General features: G+C 54.4%; 1 protein-coding gene across 8 annotated transcripts; it reads right to left on the bottom strand.

The window, feature by feature from the left end:
* Positions 1 to 6,005: 6,005 nt before the first annotated feature.
* SNX11 (sorting nexin 11) lies at positions 6,006 to 21,690 on the bottom strand. 8 transcript variants are annotated; one of them, XM_044999709.1, is made up of 8 exons: positions 21,254 to 21,690; positions 15,558 to 16,016; positions 12,777 to 12,828; positions 12,122 to 12,208; positions 11,017 to 11,163; positions 10,215 to 10,384; positions 9,643 to 9,855; positions 6,007 to 7,340 (listed from the first exon to the last, which is right to left on the bottom strand). In XM_044999709.1, the coding sequence occupies exons 3-8, from the start codon at positions 12,798 to 12,800 to the stop codon at positions 7,211 to 7,213; spliced, it is 771 nt and encodes a 256-aa protein (XP_044855644.1). In that variant the 5' UTR covers positions 12,801 to 12,828; positions 15,558 to 16,016; positions 21,254 to 21,690; the 3' UTR covers positions 6,007 to 7,210. The 8 variants fall into 8 exon arrangements, with proteins under 8 accessions (XP_044855642.1, XP_044855644.1, XP_044855646.1 ...); XM_044999711.1 differs by having other exon boundaries at positions 15,558 to 15,699; XM_044999714.1 differs by having other exon boundaries at positions 6,010 to 7,340; positions 10,215 to 10,313; positions 21,254 to 21,679.
* Between the last annotated feature and the right edge of the window lie 1,341 nt (positions 21,691 to 23,031).

The raw sequence follows: 23,031 nt of genomic DNA, 5'->3' as shown, positions 1-23,031 counted from the left end.
AAAGCACCTGGAAGCCTTTCCCGCCCGCCTGCTGTTGGACTCAGGAGCAGGGAAGAGCCTTGACAGCTCCAATTAGTTTTGCAGCTCCACTAGCAATGGTGCCAAGACGGCTCACCTGCGAGCGACGCACGGCGGGGGCAGGGAAGCAGCCGTGGCTTGGCCAGAGGAAGGGCCTCGGAGCTGTCAGATGTCCCCCTCCCTTCCTGGCTGGGCTCCTTGTAGCTCGCGGTGCAGCTGGCAGCTTTTGCCGCAACACGCAAGGCCAAACACCAGCCCCTTTGCGAGCTGGAGGCGTGATCTGTGCCCGGCCTCCCTGCAGCCCATCTCCGGCCCTCCAAACTGGGCAGCCCCCCCAGTTCTCCCCTGGCTCCCGCCAGCCCCCGCGGGGCTCAGACACGCACGGGAGAGGGATGCGGTTGTGGCCGAAACCCCGGAGAGCTGGGGCCGGAGCGACGCCCTGGCTGCTGCATGGTCCAGTTGGACTCAGCAACGCTGGGAACGAGTGATGGGTGAGAGGGAGGCTAGTGAACAGCCGGAGTCCAAAAACCAGCCAACGCGCGAAAAGGCCTAGTCAGCGGCAAGCAGGGCTGAAATGCGCTGAGCGAGTTAGCAGGAGCAGCCGTCAAGGTTGGCAGAGCGGTGAGCCCAGAGCCACGGGTTCGGTTCCTTGCTCCACTAAGACAGGCTACGTTGCTTAAGCCCAGATCAAAGGTATTTAGGCACCTATCGCCTGTTGGAATCAATGGGAGTTAGGCCCCTTTGAGGATCTGGGCCTCTCGGGGTCCAAGGGGAGCGTTCCTGCCTTGTGCAGAGGTTGCTGGGGGAGGGTTAGGCCCCCCCAGAGGTTCCTTGCCATGGACTGATCTCTCCTGGGTTGTTTGCAACATGCTTTGGGCTCCTGAGCCGCGAACGCGGGGCAAAGACCATCTCAGGAGACGCTGGCGTTCTCTCTCCACCACGGAAAGGGCGGGAGGAGACAGCGGACACCCGCTGAGCTGGCCTTTAGCATCGGCCTGTTCCTGATCCCCTGGAAACTATGTGCCCTAAAGTAGCTGTGGGGCCACGGCCCGCTGGGGGGTTGAGATCCAGGGGGTGCAAGGGGCTGTTTCCGAGCCCGGCCCTGACTCGGAGCCCAGTGCAAGGACCGTCCCTACTTTGGTCCCCAGCACTGCTTAAGGCAGCCCTGCCAGCTTCTCTACCTTATGCCATTGCTAGCTCTTCGGGGCAGGGACCCGTTATTTTTTGCAGTGTCCATGCAGCACCCGGCATCCTGCTGCAAGCCTGGGGCTGGTAGATGCTACAGTAATGTAAATAATAATAATATGGGTCCTATGGCAGCTGCGGGGTGGGAACACCCCTGCCACGCCCTCTCCTGCTCCTGGTAAGATGGATCCGCACCCAGGTGCTTAAAGTGAGTGGAAGGGTTGGCGTTAAGGCGCTGGCTGGCCTGTCCTCATCCCGGGATATTTAGATTTTGCAGGAAGCAGCAGGTGATCTCCCATCCCGGCCGTACCACCAGCCCAGCTCCGTCCAGTTTTTCTGCTTCCATGTCACGGGGAGCCTGGCGGAGCTGGGAAAGACGTGGTGGTACAAACCCGGCCCGCTGCGAGGCAAAGAGCGAGTCGCTCGCTCGAGGGGGCGATGGAGGATGACTCTGTCGCTGCACCTGAATCTGGAGTCAGGGAGTTGTCGTCTGGGCAGAGAGCCACAGTGCACCAAAGCGCCACACGCGGGAGGCAGAGCCCAGGCCAGCCCTGCCTAGGTCAGACACATGGGCAGGTTTCTTTGAGCGTTTAGCAGCTGAAGGAGGCCAGGGAGCTGGTTGCTGCGGGTTAGGGAAAGAGGCACCTGGCCAGGTTATTACCAGGCTTGGAGCTCATCCCTCTGCTGGGACCGGATTGTAATTACAGTAATTTTCTAAGCGTGCTCTGCACAATGAGTGTTTAATCAGGGCCTGACTGCCTGCATCTCCCAGCCCTCATCACTCACTGGGAGGGCTCTTAAAGAGACAGGTCCCCCCCTCCTCCCCGTCATCCAGTTGAACAGCTGTCCTGTAATTGGGAGACATATTTGAGCCTCCTGGCATGCAGCAGGGTGCAGCGATTCTGCTGCAGTGCTGGCCTCTCTCCCCGCTGGCAGGAGGCCGCGTGATGCTCTAAGCGGGAGGCTGCAGCGCAGCACGGCCCCAGAGGCTGTGAGGGAGTCGGGCCTACTGATGAATTGATGCTTAGCTTGGTAGCTGGTTTCCTTTGAAAAAACACCCACCCCGGTCTCTGCCGCTGGAGGCTGAGGAGACATCAGGCTGGGTCTGCAGGCAGCCCAAAACAGTCACTCTGAGGCAGGTGGCCACGGCCTCATTCAGCTCAGTGGGGGTGTTGACTCTGAAGCCTAATGGCAACGACTTTACATGTCTGTTAACGCTTTCACTGATCAAAGCAAACACATGGGCAGAGCTAGGCTTGGGGTTTGAGCAGGAGTGACTATCGCTCCTCCCATCCCCTGCAGTGGGGTTATGTGAGAGGGCACCTGCCCCATGGAGCACCAGCTACTGTACCGAGGGCCTGATTCTGCTCTCACTGCAGCCTGGGAGTGGGGTGGGGTGCAGGGGAGAGACAGGAAAATGAAAGAGGAGCGACACATGGCAGACAGAAATGGGGCATGGGAAAGCAGGATTCCTGGGGTCTGTTGCCATCTCCCCATGTCCCTTCCCTTCTGTGTGCCCCAGTTTGTCTGCCCAAGGGGTGTAAAGGCCTTGGGCCACACCAACAAAGCTCTCGGAGAGCCTCAGGGGCGAGTGCCGAGGGAGGACGCTTACAAATCCATAGCCATCACTATGGTAGGCCTACTTGTCTCATCCTAGGGCCAGCAAGGCCAGCACGCTCCAATTCCTGCTCCATCAGCACAGCCCCCTCTTGGCTGCAAGGAGAATCTTCGTTAGCAGTAGAGGGCCTATGGCATGCAGCAATTCTGATGCCAGCAGCGACACATCCACTAATCAGCTGGTGGCTGCAACTCCAGCCCTGCCCAAGGTGAAGGGTGGGCTGGAGTGGCAGGGGCTGGCTCTGAAAGCTGGGCACGTCCCCAGGCTAGAGAGCAGGGACCGAGCCCCCTTCTCTCATCCTCCCCTCTCAGCAGAAGACCTTTGTTGGGGGCAAGGGGGACTTTGTCAGCTATATGCTCCAGGTGTCTGGACACAGGAGGCCCTGCTCCCTCCATCTCCAGCAGTGGGCGGGACAGGGGCCGGCAACATTCTCAGCGCTCAGTCCTGGGGCTGCTGATTCCTCGGTATAGCCGGGGTTTGGGGTTAGGCAGCAGCAGCTTCCCAGGCGGCAGGTTAAACGCCAGCACCGGAGGAGGCAGGTGGCGGTAGCTGGCTCCAGCCTGTAATTCGGCTCAGTCAGTGCCAGGGGCTGGGGGGCTCCTCCCTCTCGCCATTGGAGCTGGCTGGGTGGTACATGTGCTACAATTTGTTTGCACAGACTTGAGAGGCAGCCAGGCCTCCTTCGGGGGAGCTGGAAGGGATGAGCCTGGGTGGCTTCCAGCGCTTGGATGGCTTCCAGGCAGAGAGGCTGGGCTGATGCCAGGCTTTGGGGGAAGTCATCTCGAGAAGGCCTCAGGCACATGGCAGGAGAAGGGTTACCTTGAGCTGCTCTGCCTGCCTGTCACATACCTGCCCTCAGCTCGGTGGCAGGCAGCAGGCAGGGACCAGGGCTCAGGGGCCAGGCCTGCCGTCTACTGGGAGGAAGCAGTTCGGTCCCAGCACAGCGCCTGTCTGCAGCCCCCTCTCAGCTGGCTGGTTCCACATGACTCCACAGCTGCCCCGGCAGCCCTTTGCTTACTGGGGCTGCGGCAGGCACAGGCCGTGCCTTTACCCACCCCAGCGTCCATGCCCCTGGCAGCAGCAGCAACTTTAACTTCCCTGTTAAAGAGACACACTCGGGCCAAGAGAAACTGACCGGAACAGAGGGTTGAGAGTTGGGGTCTAAATGCCGCCAGCAGCAAAAAGCTGTTACGGAGGAGGGACGGGCTTGTTCCCCAGTTCCTGCACAGCGAACGCCCCAACTTTCAAAGGTGCTGAGCACCCACAACTCCCACCACCCCGAGTGGAAGCTGGGGGTTCCCGGTGGTTCGGCTAACCAGCGTTCAATACCTCTACAAGCCCTTCCCCGGTGAAAGGGAACAGAACCTGCACCTCCCTGTGATCAGAGTGGCGTCTCCCAGCACAGCAGGGTCGTGAGCAGCACTGGAGCCCAGCTGTGCTCTGGAAAAGATCTCAGTGTTGTAATGCCCCCAGTGCTCGCGGGTGAGTCTGACAACTCCACTCAGCCTGAGTCAGTTCTGCTTTGGTCAGGCCCAGCTGACAGTAGAGGGATTTTCTCTCCCCCCCCCCTTTGGAAAAGTGAGCAGATTTGGGGTCCGGGTTGATACGTTTTCATGACACATTGGCAGCACCTCTAGAAATGTTACCTGCCCCTGAGCTGCAGCCAGCCCTGGGGGTAGGCACTGTTTAAGCAGCAGCCAGGACTGACACACCGGAGAGCTTGCTCAGGTGGCTTTCCCCATGGTCATTTTGTCATGTTCCAGCCAGCAGTTTCCTGGGTTTGTGCCAGTAGGTAGGTGGAGCTGGTGCTCTTAGCTGCAGACCCCACAGCCCCAGAATGTGACAAATAGCAAGAGGACAGTGGGGAACGGCCTTTCAGGGACCACACGCTAGCAGGGAGGGGAACTGCCCCAGTAAGGCGTTCAGGAGACTGCACTGCAGTACGGTTATCCAGCAAGCTTGGTAAGCACGGGTGTTGCAGAGAGGAGTGAGAGCTGCTGCATCCAAGCCAGCGTTGAAGGGAAAACCCCAGGGCAGACTGTGCTCTGGCAGAGGTCTCCGAGCAGAGCCAGCCGCATGCTGTGATTCTGCAAGCCTGGCTTCAGCACCGATGCTGCTCAGCCTCACGGGGGCTCGGCTCACCCATGGGTGCAGCCCACATGCATCTCGGTGCATGTCTGCCCTGAGTTCCGCTGTCCCTGCAGGTCAAGCCTCCGCTGAGGGGGGAGAGCAGGGACAGCCCCCGGCTGGCATTTTGGCTGCATCGCCAACCCCACCAGCTCCTGGCTGGAAGTTTCTAGATCAGCGCTGCAGGCACAGCTGGCCGCACAGCTGCACCATTTGGAGCTGCGCTCTCATGAATATTCATGAGGCAGCCCCAACCAATCGGCAGAGCAACTACCATTAGCGAGCATCTGTCAGGTTTTTTAAATGAACTTCTTCTGACATTTTAGATTTTCCTCTGTAGGCTTCATCTCCCCCCCCCCCACCCCCCAAATCGTGCGAGGCAGAGAACACGCCCATGAGAAGGGCAGGGGGAAGGAAAAACCTCAACATAAGCACCTGGGGAAATCGACCGACACCCAACTTGATTTTCACAGCCAGCCCTGCGACCGCCAAATCCTGAGTCAATGAAACTGAGCAAGGGACGGTGTGATCTACCCACCTGGTCAGGGCAGCCTCTGCTGGCAGGTGCCCTGAGGGAAACTGACTCCCGCCTTGCTGAGCAGCACGGGCTGCGTTCCTGCCTGCAGGGTGGCCCTCACCTTCCGCCAGCCCAGCCCACGGGTCACCCCCCCCCCGTACTGAGCTCTGGGCACAGAGGGGGAGAGTTGGGCTACCGCAGAGCTTGGCCACCACCAGATGCCAGTTGAGCAGGCAGCCGCTCCGCTCTTCTCTATGGCCCCTGCTGGTTGTCAGCCCCCTGCCGCAGCCCAAGGAAGGAGCACCAGAAAGGACATAACTGGGCTGAGGGGAGGAGCGAGGGCTGCTGTGCAGCGGTATATGGAGAGGGGCTGGCAGGATCGGTGCCAGCCTCCACCACTGTGGCCCTCCCACCCCAAAGCCACATGCATGCACCCTAGAAACCAAGCCCCTCTGCTCCCCCACCACCCCCCATTATTTCCCCCCTCCCCCCCAACACGATCACTTTGTGATTAGACTTCCCTGCTCCGCCTGGGTCCCTCCTGGTCTCTTCCCCACCCCGCCAGACATAAATCACCAGCACCCAGTGTCTCATGTGCTTCTCATTTATTGCAGGCCAGAGCACCTCAGCTCGGCCGTCTGAGCCATGCCAATGCCAGAGGAGGGGCTGAGGAGCAGCAGAGTAAATGGACCCGACAGGCTGCAAGCAGAGAGGCCCTGGTGGTAGCCGCAGCGTGGGATTGCCCGTTCTTTACTAAGGGATTCTTTCTTCCGTTCTGCTCCCTCATGGCTGGCAATAGGGATCACCCCCCTTTGCCCTCTTCAGCTCCAGTTGGCGGTTAGGCTCGGGCAGGTCTGGGTTAGCCAAAAGATTTGTTCTCCTGCAGGGAAGCCCAGCTTGAGGGGTGTCCCACACAAAAGAGGAGCTCAACCAACCTTCTGACCTCAGTGTCCCACCACAAGACATTCCCCCAGCCCTGCCGCAATGGAGGAATCAATCCTGCAATATCGAGCCCCCAGGGAAAGCTCACCGGCTCATTCCAGCGGCACGCGGCCTGCATGCTGAGCCAGGCCAGGAGGACCCAGCATGTGGGTCTCTGGCTCAGCACAGCTGAGGAGAGGCCGCCCCAGAGGAGCTGTTTAAAGGTGGCTCTCGGCCGTGCAAAGCAGCGCCGCTCGTGCCTACGCGGCCGTTGGTTTTTCAATGCTACAAAGACTGAATTCTAGTTCTAGGAACGAGAATCCACTGGGCATTGCTGGGACAGCTGGCTGATCTGCTGCTGGGCAAGGAGGGACAGCAAGTCCGCCCAGGGATCCAGACAACATCGCTCCAGGAGGATCTCTGCAGTGATGAGCATCTGCCTCCATGACCCAGCTCCAAGGGGACAGAGGATCAAGCCAAGATCAAGGGAGCTGGCTTTTGTTTTCAAGCAGCCCCCACCCCTACTACACACCGTTCCCCCCCACGAGAGCATGACGCAGCCCCGGGGAGTAACAAACTGAGGTTCTACTAAGTACTGGTTCCCTTTTCGTACAGCTCAGCTGTGTATTCACCCAGCACCTGCCTCGTCAGAGGACCGTCCAGAGGTGGCAGGAAGTGGTCACAAGCGGCTGGGAGTAGACGGGCTGAGGCTGAGGACCACGTGCCATGCAGGGTCCCAATCCTGCACCAACAGGAGCCACTCAGCTGCCATCCTTGGCTCTCCGCAGAGCAAGAGCCGCTGCTCCCAATATCCTTCGTGCTGCTTACTCCGTCTCCGGCTGCTCCGTAGGAGAATCCAGGCTATCCGAGTGGCTGTCTTCCATGCCGAAGTCGCTCCAGCGCGAAGGGGGTTTCAGGCAGCTCCGAACAGGGGGGCTTCCGAGACCAGCGCAGCTACGGCGAGAAGGCACAGGAGAGTCAAGAAGGAAGAGGGGTTCCAGGCAAGATGCGCAGCCCCAGCTCTCCTGAGCTACACACGCGTCCTGCCTGGCGTAACAGCCTGGAGCAGGGAGCCACTGACAGAGGAGCTGCGCAAGCACCTTGCTCCTGCCACCTTACCCCCGGCTCCTGGGAGTGCTGGGGCCAAGCTGCTGGCAGCACTAGGACCTGAGTGCTCTGAAGCCTGGCCCCCGACCCCAGCAATCCTGGGAGGAGCAGCGGGGGGCTCCAGATCCACCTCTGCACCAGTGCTCCCGTGGAGCGGGGAGAGAGCAGCAGGCAGCTTCCTTTCAGCCACCTGCCCCCATCTGCCTGCAGCCTCTTCTCTGTGCTTCCACAGGGGCCTCTTCCGCAGCTGGCCCAAGGAGCAGTGCAGGTGGAGCCAGCTCAGCCAGCCAGCTGCTCCCCTCCTCCAGCGCCGCACGCCCCTGCACCACCACTCCGCTTCCAGGCATCCCCATCCACCAAGAGCAGCACCGAGCGCTCTGCGAAGAGGGGAAGGGGAGGGGGAAGAGATGGGAAATTCCTCCGTGCGGCCAGGACAGGAGTCACCAAGGAGGGGCTTAGAGCATTGGCAGCTGAGCTAACGAAGCATCTGGCCTGCCAAGCTGCCTGGATATCTACCCCCAGCCCAGCTCACTGCGCCCATTCCAAACCCTTCCTTAAACCACGGGGCTCGTGCTGGAGCCCACCCACGCCTCTTCTCCTGCTACTGAAAACCAAGAGAGAGACGCTGCACCGGGCATGATCTTCAGAGCCAGAAAGGGACTCCCAGGTTAAAGGATCCAGCCGGAGGGGCACAAGGAATCTCTGCTAGGCCTGGGCTGAGCCTCCCCCAGGGTCTTCCTAACGGGCGTGGGGGGACCCAGCACCAATTAAAGCCTTTGGTTAATTAGCCAGGGAACACACAAGCAATGCAGCTGGGTTCATTTGCCTGGCAGCCTAGGATGACAATCCTGTCATGGCTCGATTCACCTCCCCTCCCTTTGGCCAGGGTGAGAAACGCGTCTCCGCTCCTCAGGGCTGCTGGTGCATAGGAGCCAGTGGAATACAAAGTATTCTCAGCACCGACGTCCCCTGGGGACAGGTGCCTTGAGGCCTTGCAAGCGGCTGCACCACGGCGCTTCTCTATTGAAAGGTTGCTCAGAGTTGAGGGGATTGGGGGTGGCTCCCCCACATCACACCGGAGGCTTAGAGAGATTCTACCGTAGGTGCCTGCGGCGTGAGGTCTAGCGCCCCGACCCAACTACTCCCCCTAGAGGAGAGGGGCAGCTGGCAGGCTGCAGAAACTGTCCCACCGAGTGATGGAAATTGGTACAAATCCTAAGCACAAGACGCTTCTCCTGTTATAAGCTCTACCGCTGTGGCCACGGGTGGGGCGGACACACAGGAGCTTGTCTGGCGGTGTCCTTTCCCCTCCCAGGATTCCTCCCCTCTCCTAGTATCACAACATCCACCCTCCAGCAAGGGAGGTGGAGGCGACTCTCCCAGGCAGAGCCACTTCCGCCACAAGGCTGCTTTGCCACTGGAGAACGACAATCATTCCTCACCCTCGCCAGTCTGAGATGCTCAGGCCATGGTCTGGGTTAGCCGTGGGCCTACACCAGGCTGTCTGAGCCCAGCAGTGCGGTAGGAGAAAGGCCAAGGGAAGTGGGTATTAGATGAGTCAGGTGGGGGCTCCGCGTTCAACACGGGGAGCGTCAGGAAGGAAGCATATGCTTGTTCTGGTGCCCAAAGGGGAGCTGAGCCCTTCGGAACATGCGGCCCCCATCGCTCCGGAGCGCGACACCTTTGCTACTGATGAAAGGATGCGCGATGTGCTGGAGGCCCCTGGTGAGCACAGAGCAGCGATGGGACTCTAGACTGCTCCTTTCGGGCAGATGGCGCACGATGTGGAGAAATCCTCCAAGCAGGCTGTGACGAGTCCTGGGGCGCTCAGGAGCCGGTGGGGGCTGGGGATCGTGTGAATTAAAGCCACGTCCCTATTTGGATGTGGTGTGTTCTTTGGGAGGATCGGACCAAGCCCATTAAACCCCACATGGTACAACAGCTGATGCAGTGGCTAAGTTGCGGTAAGGCCCATAGCCATGTTACGGGCTCTCTGGAGAGGCCACAGCCAGGTTCCAACCATTTTCCAGCTCTGGTCTAGCTAGCACAGATCAGCTGCAAGCATGGAAAGGGGCTTGGTTCTTAGCCTAGTTCCAGCTATCGATCTCACTGCATCCAACCCACGAGTCCCTCCGCTTGCTCCCAGTACCTGCCGTAGAGTTCTGCCCCCGCCACGAGCGCAGGGCGGGTGTCTTCTTCCTGCACCCAGCCGCAGTTCGACATGGCGTAGCGGAGGATGGCGTCCGTGACAGTCAGGGAGCTCTGGCCCTGCACGCACGCCTCGATCTCGGGCACCGACAGCTGGCTCTGCAGGAAGAGATGCAACTGGCTGTCCGACAGGAGGACCACGTTCTGCACGACCCTGGAGAGAGACAGGAAGCGAGGGGACAATGCAGAATGTGGTATAGCCCCGCAGGCCTGTGTACCAGCCACAGGGGCTAGTAGCCAGCAAGGGCAGGGGAGGATCCTGCTGAAGATGGTAGAGAACGTTTTCATGGCCCCCCCACTCAAAAAGCCAGCATTACCCCCCTCTCAGCTCAGGCTCCCTAGCGGGAACACTCCTCTCTGACCCCAGACAAACACCACCCTCAAGCCTGGGGGAACAGAGCCGGTAGGCAGCCTTCTTTCCTCCTGAGAAGCAGGGCTTTGGGGTGAAATAGCCCCCGACCCATTTCAGGCACCAAGCCAGCCGTGTGGGAGAGCTGCATCCCTTCCACTCACTTCTCCAGGAACTGCTGGAGCCCCTGTCTCCGTTTCTCAATGAACTCATCGGTGCTGCCTGCAAAGAAGGTGGATTTCCCCGGCAGCTCCGGGACAGGCCTGAGGGAACAGAGCAGAGGAAGGAAAACAGCTCGGTCTCCACAGCCGGAACGAGGTGACATGGGACGGACCTGGTGGGAGAAGCGGCTCGGAGCCGGCCTCGTGCAAACAGCAAGAACGCGTTTTCACCCACCGCCAACCTGGGACGATCGTAGCAGTCCCGGACCTGGGAACAGCCAGCATTTGCACAGCTCGAGTGTTAGACACCCGCCATCCTCTGCAAGCAAGAGATTGCCCAGGGAGGCATTTCCTTCAGTGCTGGGCACTCACTTACTCCACGTGACTCACCCCTGGTCACATTTACTAGAATTAGGATATTAGGAAACACTATTTCACGAGGAGGGTGGTGATGCACTGGACTGGGTTCCCTAGGGACGTGGTGGAATCTCCTTCCTTAGAGGTTTTTAAGGCCCAGCTTGACAAAGCCCTGGCTGGGATGATTTAGTTGGGGTTGGTCCTGCTTTGAGCAGGGGGTTGGACTAGAACCTCCTGAGGTCTCTTCAAACCCTGATAGTCTATGAACCCAGTTCACCTGACTTAGAATGTGTGGGTGCAGCCAACCCTTTGGGCCAGTTTCTATTGCCCCTGCTCTCTTCTGTCTATAATGCCTTATCCTACAGAGGGTCAGGATACCCAACACCTCTGTGCTAAGGGGAAGTTGGCGTCTGGCATCAGGGAGGCGGAGGAGGAATTTTACACTCACACTAAGCCAGCGTTTTTCTGGAGCTGCTTCCTCAGCCACACGAACTCGCGGTACCTTCTGCGCACGCACGAGGTCTTGGCGGTAAAGGCCTTGCTGTTGGTCTGTGAAACGAGACGCAGGAGGACGGGAAAGGTCAGAGGTGGCTCCCTGTAGGGGGGCACAGATCTCCCTTCAATGCCAGCTCATTCTTCCCGTAAGGTCCTGCAGTCCTGTGCTCCAAGGGGAACGTTCTGACCTGACCCAGAACATGGTATTAAGTTGCAAGCGGAGGGTCCAAGCCAATCTTTTGATGTCAAGAGGAGCAGCAGGACTTTACGTGCAAACGAGTGGGGGTGCGGCATGGTTTCATGGCCTGACCATGGAGCTGAGGGCCTGGAACTGCTCTAATCATGGCCCCAACTCACTGCTGGAACTTGTTCTGACACCAAGGGGATAGGGATCATTTAATTCCCTAGATCAGGGGTTCTCCGCCTTTTCCTTTGTGAGCCCAACATCCTATAAAAACTCCATGGCCCAGCTGTGCCACAACTGGTTTTCTGCATATAAAAGCCAGGGCCAGTGTTAGGGGGTAGCGAGCAGAGCAACTACCTGGAGACCCACGGCACAGGGGGCCCTGCCAAGCTAAGTTGTTCAGGCTTCAGTTTCAGCCCCGGCCGGCAGGGTTCAAGGACCCAGGCATCAGCCCCATGCAGCGGGGCTCTGGCTTTCTGCCCTGGGCCCCAGCGAGTCTAGTGCTGGCTCTGCTCGTGGCCCCCGGTTGAGATCCACTGATCTAGATAGGTGCTTGCAGAGAAGGGGGAGTGAGAGATGATGGAAAGATCAACTAGTTAAAGCACCGATAACCGTACAGGGCTAAGCAAGCTCTACACAGCAGAATCCTGCCGGAGGGGCGGAGTGGACCACGCTGGGATCTGAACTGGTTGGAGTGCAGAGGCCCTGGGGCTCTGATTGTCCAGCACCCTGCACCATCTCAAACTGCTGCCAAGTGATGCCAGATCGGGAGGTAGCGTTTTACACCCACTTTTCACTGGGGAGAGGTGACAGCGCAGTGCGATGTTAGACTCAGCTCCATTCCTGCCGTCCCCCAGAGCCGCTCTGCACTTACATGAAGGAAGATTTTATAATCCACATAGGAATTCCAGGAGCCTTCGTTTTGGAGCCGAGGGTCCTGAACACGCACCGTGGTCAGCTCCTGAGGGCAGAGAAATGTTGCCTAACTCCACATAGATGTTCCCAGCAGCCCCATCCTAAACAGCCTAGTCCTGACTTCCCGTCACCCAGCTGTAACCCACAGCAGAGAGCAGCTGGCGGCAAGGTCTGCAAGTGGCAGGAACAGGCAAGCGGTGCTGCCTTGGAGAAGCTGGGTACTGATCTCAGGAGCACCAGACTTTGAAGGGGAAGTGACCCAGCCATACTCTGAGGTTCGTTCTACCTGGTGATTCCCCAAACTATAATCCTCCCACCCCATCCTACCCGTAAAGGCCCACGCTGCTGTAGCCATGCTAGGCAGACAGCTCCTGCCCTGATCACCCCTATAATCCCCCCACCTGACCCTGTAAAACCCTTCACGTTATCCCCCTGCGTACCAGCTAAGGGTTCCCCACCTCTTCCCCCCCATGTGTAGCTCCAGCTTTGCTAGCGCGAACTCGCTCACCACTATGGTTCGATCTTTGGCTGAATTCAAAGGCTCCATACGTCCCCCAACCTGCCAGCCCCCCAAACACGGAACAGAAAACGGCAGAAACTCGGGAGAGCCTTACTTCTTGCTCCTGAGTCTCCAACATCCTACAGCCAGAGCCCAGAGGGAAGCATCTGTCCGGATGAAAACAAACAGACCCTCAGTTAGACGGAGCCAATCTGACACAAAGCGAAAGGTGCCTGGACTTGTTACAGGCTCACATGTTCAGCTGGAGGTGATGCCCCCTCGCCCCATTCCTTCTTACCCTCCACACCAGGATACCCCATTTTCCCCCTGCTCAGTCCCCCTTCTTCTGCTCCCCCATCCCCCCCGACAATGCCAGGGTTCTCCATTGCCCACCTCCACGTGCCCATCCCCTCCCCCCACCATTGTTACTTCTCTTCTGGCTGGGAGATTAGTCAGTCAGGGTGTCAACATGCTAAACCATGGGGAGGACAGGCAGAGCTGAGACAGGGTGGTGTTCTACCGAAAGGCAGTAATGGGTGCCATGCTCAACCAGTTCTTTGATCTACAGCCTGTTTGCAGAGGTGCTTGAAGCTGTGCATCTGCTAAAGGGTTGACAAGGGCTCTGTACAGACCCCAGTTCCCCCCAAGTCAATACGGTTCCACCCATGGATGCCTAGAACCATGTGGAATTGATCAGACGCCACGTTCACAGACGGAGGCCATCAGACTGAGCTAACAAAGGTGCTGATCTCCTGCAAAGGGAGTTCCCCCACCGTCACCAGAGTCCTGCATCGGAAAGGCTACAACTGGGGCCAGCTCTACACTACAGACCTACGTCGGCATCAACACCTCGCACAGGGGTGTGAAAAATAAACAACCCGCGCGGCGTAGTTATACCGACCTAACCCCCCGTGCGGGCAGCGCCATGGCGACAGGCGAGCTGCTACCGCCTCTCAGGGAGACGGATTAACTGCACCAACAGACGCTCTCCCGCCGGCGGACAAGCGGCTTCACTAAAGCGCTACAGCTACACCGCTCTAGCGCGGTACAGGAAGACAAGTCCTCAGAGAGGTTCAGGCAGGGTGACCAGATGTCCTGATTTTATAGGGACAGTCCCGATTTCTGGGTCTTTTTCTTATATAGGCTCCTATTACCCCACCCCACCCCGTCCCGATTTTTCGCAGCACAACAGTAACAGAGGTCATTTTAAGCAAAAGCCCTTTCATAGGAAGGGTGACCCAGGATCTTTGGCCACGCAGGGCAGAGAGGACCCCTGCTTTTAAGGTCTAGTCCAAATGGCTTGCGTGGACTCTGTTACTTTACCTTGGAAAGGTGGAGGGTTGAGTCAGCATCAACCTGTGCCAGGGGGTGTGTAGGATATTTCCCCTCCAAGATAACTGGTACTTCTGCCACCCAGTCTTCCTTTATGGCTAGGTTACATTTCTAGCCAGAAACAGCCTTTGTGCTCTGCGTTTGTACCACGCCTAACACAATGGTGTCCTAGGTGTTGCGGTAACACACAGCGTGTAATAATTGGTGATCAGACAGGACGTTAGTTCAGTTCTTCAAAAACCAAGAGAGATCAGTTGAAAGGACAGGTCAGTTCCACCCAGCTCTTGTACATTTGTGGCTGTTTCAATACCAGCCCTGCAGGCAGAGAAATGTAAGCCTGTTTGGATTCATTAGGTCCTGGATGTGTGTGCACACAGGAGAATGGCTGAAGATGGTCTCACCTTTTGCTAGACCACAGAGGAAGTTTATCCTCTTAAAACAGCTGTAACTTTCATTCACTCCCCATGCTGGGAACTTGACTGATTTTTGAAGTTCACTATAATAAAAACTCAACCCAGCCTAGCAAACATAAGAACGGCCACACTGGGTCAGACCAAAGGTCCATTTAGCCCAGTGTCCTGCCTTCCGACAGTGGCCAATGCCAGGTGCCCCAAGGGGAATGAACAGAACAGAGAATCATCAAGTGATCTGTCCCCTGTCGCCCATTCCCAGCTTCTTGCAAAGAGAGGTTAGGGACACCAACTCTGCCCATCCTGGCTAATAGCCAATGATGGACCTATCCTCCATTAACTTATCTAGTTCTTTTCTGAACCCTGTTATAGTCTTGGCCTTCACAACATCCTCTGGCAAGGAGTTCCACAGATTGACTGTGCGTTGTGTGAAGAAATACTTCCTGTTTGTTTTAAACCTGCCACCTGTTAATTTCATTTGGTGACCCCTAGTTCTTGTGATCACACTGATGAGATTGTGGCAAAAAAAAGGGGCAAACAGAGATCCCATCTGAAGGTTTACAGCTTCCTACCCCCAAGTTTTCGGTCTTATCACAACATATCTGCTTCAATTTCATGTTTTGCCAACACCAATGTAACCTCTGAGGAAGGATCACACTTTAATCAGATGCATCTGATTAAATGGGTTTTATCCCCACGAAAGCTTATGCCCAAATAAATTTGTTAGTCTCGAAGGTGCCACAAGGACTCCTCACTTTAACCTGGGTGGTAGAATCCAAAAAGCCAGCCTCCCAAGTTGTCTTGATAAGCTATACAGTGGAGGCAGTGTCATCTAGTGGTTAGAGCGAGAGACTGCGCATCTATTTCCAGCTCTCCTGTGCACTGACACACCTTGGGCAAGCAGCAGACTCCTTCCCCATTTGTAATTATATTCATCATTTGTGTTGTGGGAGCACAAAGGAGCCTGTCAGAAATCAGATTCCATGGTGCTGTAAACACCGATAGCAACACCCATCTCCTTCCCAGCACAGGGTTAATTAACTTTTGTAAAGTCCTTGGAAAGCCCAAAATAAGAGGTGCCAAAGGAGGTCCCTGTATTATTAGTCACCAAGCTTCAACAATTAAGTTACATAGCAGAGATATTAGCACAGTACCGTCACACAAACCACATCCTTTGCTGCATCCCTCCAAGTTGTACTGGATGGCCTCAGTCGATTTGATGCACCATTAAATGCTTCTGACTTAAGCTGTCTGCAATACCTGTTCTGCAACATAATTAGCTTTCGCTCACAATAGCTTGAAGAGAAACAGATACAACAACAAATTGTGGCAACAGTCCAGCCAGTGGGACCCTGCAGATTTCAGAGATAAGGCTCTTAAACCAGTTCAGCTTGCTTTATATATTGCAGACACATCTGGGCCATTCATCGGGGCAGCTGGAGGGCTGAGCCTGCCCGGGGCATCCTGGCTTCACCTCTTCCAGCTGGATTGTCTGTAGAGGGTTTTTGAGGGATGGATTTACGGCTTTGTATGCAGTGTTGTTGCAGCCATATTGGTCCCAGAATATTAGCGAGACAGGGTGGGTGAAGTAATATCTTCTATTGGACCAGTTTCTGTTGGTGAGAGAGACAAGAGGTCTGGGAAGTGTACTCAGTGTCACAGCTAAATACAAGGTGGAACAGATTATTTAGCATAGGTAGTTAGCACATATTTCAAGAGACCATGCAAGGTGAAGTGACCCATTTTCACCTCTCCTGCCATAGGGAGAGAAATCCAGGATGCCCACCTTGAAGGTGTTAAGGTGTGTATGGGAATATCTTCTCTTGAGCCAACTTCTGTTGGTGAGAGAAAGACACCAACCAAGGACACTCCACCAGAGAAGTAGAGCACATTCTGCAATGTGCCACTCCAATGCCCTGAACCTGCTTCAATACAGAAATAAAACTCACTCCAACTACCCATCTCTATCTGTTCCCTACCACCCCACACTGGAACCCTATACTCAATGGGAGCCACATCTACAACAAAAATCCCTCCTGAATCCCTCTTCTGGCCTTCAAAACAACACCCCAACCTCTCCATAATCACCATCAGAAGCAAGCTCCCCACAGAGTAGCACACACCAACTCAAAGCAGGACCAGATCTTGCCAGAACAGCAGATGCAAAACCTGTAGACATATCTCCACTGTTACGATGATCAACACGCCTTGCAAGATCCCTGGATCCCACACATGCCTCTCCCAACATGTGGTGTACCACCCCCAGTGCACCAAATGCCCCAACAACAACCAGGTGCATGAACCAAGAATCACTATGCTCTCGAATGAACTCGCCCAGAAAAAAAAAAGAAAATCTACAAGACTAAAACACCGTATCAATCAGGGCCGGCTCCAGCGTTTTTGCTGCCCCAAGCGGCCGGGGTGGGGGCCGCGATCAGCGGCAGCTCTACTGCGCTGCTTCATTCTTTGGCGGCAATTCAGCGGCTGGTCCTTCCCTCCAAGAGGGACTGAGGGACCTGCTGCCGAAGAGCCGGACGTGCCGCTCCTTTCCGTTGACCACCCCAAGCACCTGCTTGCTGCACTGGTGCCTGGAGCTGGCCCTGGTATCAATGGTGGGTGAACACTTTCCACAAAGCGATCACTCCATATCTGACCTCTCAGTCCTCATCCTCAAAGGAAACTTGCACAGCACTCTCCAAAGAGGAGCCTGGGCGCTTAAATTCATTACTTTGCTAGATATGAAAAACCATGGACTGAACAGCCACTGGATTTATGGCTCTTTATAACAATCTCTAAAACCCACTACCCCGGCCCCCTGCTTCTTCTGGAGAGGTGTTAGGCCACTTCACCTTGAATGTTCCCTTGAAATATGTGTTAACTACTTACTCTAAACCAGTGGTCCCCAACCTTTTCCGTGGGGCGGGCGCCGGACGACTACCCGCCGAGGACCATGGCCGCTGGACAAGCAGCCGCTGAAATGCCGCTGTGAAGCGGCAACATCAAGAGGCGTCGCCACCAAAATTTGGCGGGATTTCAGCGGTAGCACTTCTTGACGTTCTCAGCGGCATTTCAGCAGCTGCTTGTCCAGCGGCCAGTAGGCAGGTGCACATGGGTGCCATGGCGCCCGCGAGCACCGCACTGGGGACCCCTGTTCTAATCTGCTCCATCTTGTATTCAGCTGTGACACTGAGTACCTTTCCCTGGCCTGAGGAGCTCCATGTAAGGGGATGTCTACACTGGCACTTTGTCGGCAAAACTTTTGTCGTTCAGGGGTGTTAAAAAAAACCACACACACCCCCCACACACGACACAAATTTTACCGACGAAAAGCGCCGGTGTGAACAGCGCTTTGTTGGCAGGAGCGCTCTCCTGCCGACAAAGCCACTGCCGCTCGTGGGGGGGTGGAATTTTTTTGTCCGCAGGAGAGCTCTCTCCTGCCGACAAACAGCAGCCACGCTGCGCGGCTTTTAGTGGCAAGGCTGTAACGGCACAGCCGTGTCACTAAAAGGGGCGTGGTGTAGCCATACCCTAAGCTGGAAAACTCTCTCACCAACAGAATAGAAACACAAATAAGGTGCTTTGCATGTTTTGATTTTTTGGTTGATTTTTTTTTGCTTTAGATTTGCTAGCTAACAAGTCTGCTACTGTGAAAAGTGATATTTGTATATTTGTTAAAATTACTTTTCACAACAGACGTACTCAGCTCCGGACAAGCTGGGGGACAAATTAAGCCCTGGATGGGGAGGGAGTTGCAGTGGCAATTGGGGGTCTGGATGGAGGGCTGGAGGAGGCAGCAGGGGTCAGGGTGATAGTGGGGGATGAGCCTGGGGCCAGAGCATGAAGCCCTGTGGCTTGGGGAACGAGCCCAGCACCACACAGCCAGAGCCTGCCACCCACCACCCCAGGGATGAAGCCCGAGTCCCACCGCTCCCAGGAGGGTAGAGAACTCCCACTGATCACCTGCTCCTACAATGTTTGTGGGGCTCCAGAAGGGGGCGGGGACCAGCCCCTGCTGGCTTTCTCCCCTCTCCACCCCTGCCCATCACCACCCAGGAGGCTGTGGCCACAGGAAAAGCCCCTGGTGGCTGCATTAGAGAAACTCGAGCTTAGATGGCATAGAAACCAGTTTTTGCCGCAACTGTGTTTAAAGAGACGGATTCAACCTAAGAATGCTTAGAAACGTGCTTTTTAAAAAAATCTAGCACCTCTTAAATTAGAAGTGAATTTTTACTACCCAATTTGTCACTCTGCTCTTTATTGTGTGGTGGATTTTTCTGGGGGTGGGGGGGACTTAGGGGGCGCATTTGTCGCCTTGGACAAGGAAAATAAATGAAATAGGTTTCACTTCTGTTTGTAGCCAGTTTCACTTTAAGGTTCCCAGTGCTGCAAAGTTTCCGTCTCAGACACTGCCAGCACATTTTTATATGTTTAAAGGCAACCTACAAAAAAAAGTTTGGTTGCATTTTTGAATCATGTCTCTATTCAAAGTTGCACCAGACACAATTAAATCTATTTAAACAAAGTTCAAATTGGATTATCTTAACTTGGTTTATGTAGATTTACCTTAATTCGATTCCTTGCCATTTTTAATTTGGATTAAACAGAGGTGCCAAATCTTGTGATATTTGGGATTTTTTCTTAAAGCCCCAGCTCCTGGAGTCATGTGACAGAGTTTCAGCTTTAATTTTTTTTTTAAGTTCCTAGCCCTCACGATTGTGGAAAAAATGCTTTAAAATGTGACCCTTACAGATACAAAAAACAGAAGCCAAATAAAAGCCCAACATTTATTCTCTTTAAATCTCATGACTGACTCATGATTTTTAAACAATTGTGGTTGGCAAGGCTGATTAAGGGTGTCCTCACTAGGTTTAGCTAAATCAGTATTTAAACTGATTTAAAATTCAACTAGTGCAGCCTTGAATAGAGGCTAGGCCTTAGTTTTGTTGTGAAGTATAAAAGAAGTCAGCTGCACCCCTCTGAAAAATTTAAAAGTGGCTTATTTGCCTTAAAAATAAGGAACACTGGTTTGTCTTTTGCTGGAGAACTTCTAGTTGACTCAAATATCTCCTTGGGGGCTCTCATCCTCTTCTTCCTCGTTAATTGACAGGATGTGCTTTCCTCCCAAGTGTTTGTTGAGTAAATGTTTCAAAATCCTTGAGGTTTTTTAAACCGTCTGAATAAAAGTTCCACCACCGGCACTCTCTCTTCCTCCACACCGCATACAGGCGTTGGCCTCATCCGTTTAGAAATTCCCACCAGTTATATTGGTTAGTTGTGCAGCTAACCTGGTGCTGGCCCAGCGTCATTTAGTCAGGTCTCAATTCCCCCATTAACTGGGATACCAAGACTCCAGTCAGCACAGAGAGTTCCAGGTTAAGAGCTAGATAAGACCTAGATTTTCAAGGAAAATGTTTTGGGTTGCCTTTGCATGAAAAGAAGGGAACAAGTCCAGTTGCATTCCTCCTTATGCAGGTCACCTTTAGATGAAGCTATTTTGCACAGGATTCTCTTTTAAACTGTGTAAGTTTCAAAGACCGACTTTACTCTTCTTTCACTCTCCCTTCTGATGAAGTAACCTCAAACTGCTGCATCCATCTAGATATCCAGGGCCAGAACTTACAGGGCTCAACACCTACAATTGGGACTAGGGTTTTCAGAAGAGCTCAGCTCTCATTTAAGCACCGAAACTAAGGTCCAGGCTTTCAGAAGTGCTAATTCTGACTGACAAACTCTCATCCTAGGTGCACTGAAATGAGAGGTTTACCATTGACTTCAGTGGGATTTCACCCATATTTCCAACAGGGTCAGCAACCAACCTACTGAGCTCTTTTAGAATCCATCCTCAGACCTGCACCATACAAAACCCCATAACCTATGCTTTAAAAAAAAAAAGTTACTATAATACTGGCCTTTTCTACATATATTTGCAGTTGAGGTGGAGGAGAACTGAGGAGGCGGTTTCTATCTGAAAGCATTATATATCGCCTATTATTTCAATGCAACATCCCGTACTCCACTAACCCGGCTATCCTGTTTAGCAGGCTGACATTTTAACAATAAAAGGTAACCTGCTGGCCCTGGTAGACTTATCGCCTGGCAATGCTATTGGCAGGGAAGTAGCAGGGGCCCATGGAGCAGGTTTCATAGGCAAAGCCAAGCAGTTATTCCCTATTAGTCACAATAGGAGAGATGACAATAAGTTGCATTGGTTCAGTAACACAGTGTCTCTAACTGGCCTCGTTTCTAGTTGTGTGGCTTGGGTTCTATTTATATACACTGCCTGTCCTACGCCCAGAGAGGCCCGTGGGCAGTCTCGGCCCTGAGTTGACCCGCTGTGGGGCAGGGTGGGGGCTACAGTCCAGGCAAGCTGCAGAATTTGAGAGATGCCCCCCCACCTTTGGAATGAGAAAAATCCCCCCCCACCCTTCCCCCCACTTTGAACATGGTGGTTCCCCTCCCCTCCCCTCCCCATGCCCCCTCTTCCCCTCCCACGCACTTTGGACATGGTTTCCCCCCCCCCTCCACTTTTGAGATGGTCTCTCCCCTCCCCAATGCCCCCCCCACACTTTGGACATAGTTCCCTCCCCAATGCCCCCTCCCCCCCCCGCACTTTGGACATGGTTCCCTCCCCTTCCCAATGCCCCCCCCCCCCTTTGGACATGGTTCTCGCCCCTCCCCAATGCCCCCCTCCCCCCCACTCTTTGGACATGGGTCCCTCCCCGACCCATTTCCGTCCTCTTACCCCCCCACACACACACACTTTGGACGTGGTTCCCTCCCCCACACCAACGCCCCCCAACACTCACCCCCCCCCACCCTTTGGAGACCGCCCCCCTACCCGCATCCTCACCTCTTCCCGCAGGACAGGTGTCCCCAGTGTCGGCGCGGCCCCTTTAAGAGGCGAGGGGCTCCGCTCCCGTTCCCTTATAGCCGAGCTCACGGGCTCCTTCCGGTGGAACCCCGGGGCAGGATGGGAGATGTAGTTCCAGTCCTAGGCAGGACTCCACCTACCCCCGCCCTGTAGAGAGGCTGGCGAGGAGAAAAACAAAGAAAGAAACAAAGAGAGTAGTAGGATGAGAGTGAGGAAGAATAGAATGAGGAAAAGGAAAGAAAGAACGAACACAGTGGCAAAGGAGACAAGAAAGAAAGAGGCTGGTGCAAAGAAAAAAGAGGCTAAGAAGACAGAGGGAAGAGGAGCAAGAAAGAAAGGAGAGAAGGTCAAGGAGAGAGAGAGAGAGGTGGAAAAAAGAGAGCATGGGCGAGACTGGGGTATGGGTGTGTTGGAAGGAGGTCCTCTTACTGAGGAAGAGGCAGAATCTGACCTCTGCACCTATTTGTGGCGGTCACCTGGTGCCCTGTGTGTACAACAGCCTCACACAAGGTCAAGGTGGATGAGGTAAGATCTTTTTGTTGGACCAACCTCCGTTGGGAAGAGAGACAAGCTTTGGAGCACACAGAGGCAACAGCTATGTCAACGGGGAAAACTCTCCCATCAACATAGTGCTGTCTACACAGGGGGTTACAGTCAGGAAAGGAAAGGACACCCAAGCAACACCGTCAAAAGACACACCTGGGAGCTGAAATTCATATTTTGCTAGATACTAAAAATCGTGGACTGAATAGAAACAATGGATTTATTCCTTATTACAACACTCTAAACCCACTTAAACCCTGCCCACCTTTTTCCTTTCCACCCTGACTGGAGAGGTGTTAACAAAGGCCACTTCACTGTGAATGGTCCCTTGAAGTATCTATTCCACCCTGTACTCTGAGTACATTTCCCAGACCTGAAGAAGAGCACTCTGGAGCTTGAAAGTTTGTCTCTTTCACCAACTATCTGGTCTCTCTAAAGTGCTGGGACCAACATGGCTACAACAACACTGCATATCACAAGAGGACAGCAGCCCCTTCAGCCTTCCCCACCCCATGGATATAGGTGGTGTTGCAAACTCCCATTCTTTTGTCATGATGATTAGGTGGGAATCTCAGCTTTCATTTAAAACAAAAGTAAAAAAAAACAAAAAATTAAATTCCTAGTCCTAGTGACTTCAGAGAAAAGCTTGAAAATGTGATGTGGGTGAACCCTAAAGGCTCAGAAAATAAAACTATAGGGCTTAAAGTGAGAGGAACAAAAAGGAGCTCCCTCTCTTTTCCTTGACTTGGTTAAGCAGTCCTCCTGCACCTCACACGTGGTTGGTGCCATGACCACTTTTTCCTGTTTCAGTTTGCTTTATTAACCAGTAAAAACAACCCACTGAAACAGCATCCCAGTGAACCCAAGAAGCAGTGTTGAAGACAGGATGCTCCTGGCGTGTTTGGTTCAGACCCTGTAACAGGATATAAAAAGGGACTGGATATTTAAATAGGTGTCAAGGATCTGCAGTGTCATAATTAATTACCATACAATTTTTTGAAGGGATATTAAACCTTATGCTTCAGCTAAATCAATCTCTAACTATTAGAGATCAGGATGAAATCTATGTAAGGAGAAGACAGTCCGATAACTGCCTGCTGGATGATTCTTACACCTTTCTCTGAAGCACCTTGTACCAGCCACTGTCAGAGACAGAATGTGGACTAGATAGGCCTGGGGTCTGATCCACTCTGGAGATTCCCGTATTCCTAGGG

Source organism: Mauremys mutica, chromosome 25 (assembly GCF_020497125.1).
Source record: "Mauremys mutica isolate MM-2020 ecotype Southern chromosome 25, ASM2049712v1, whole genome shotgun sequence".
In the NCBI taxonomy this organism is placed as follows: Eukaryota; Metazoa; Chordata; order Testudines; family Geoemydidae; genus Mauremys; species Mauremys mutica.
The sequence above is the reverse complement of the archived record's forward strand: the minus strand, read 5'-3'. Positions and strand labels throughout refer to the sequence as shown.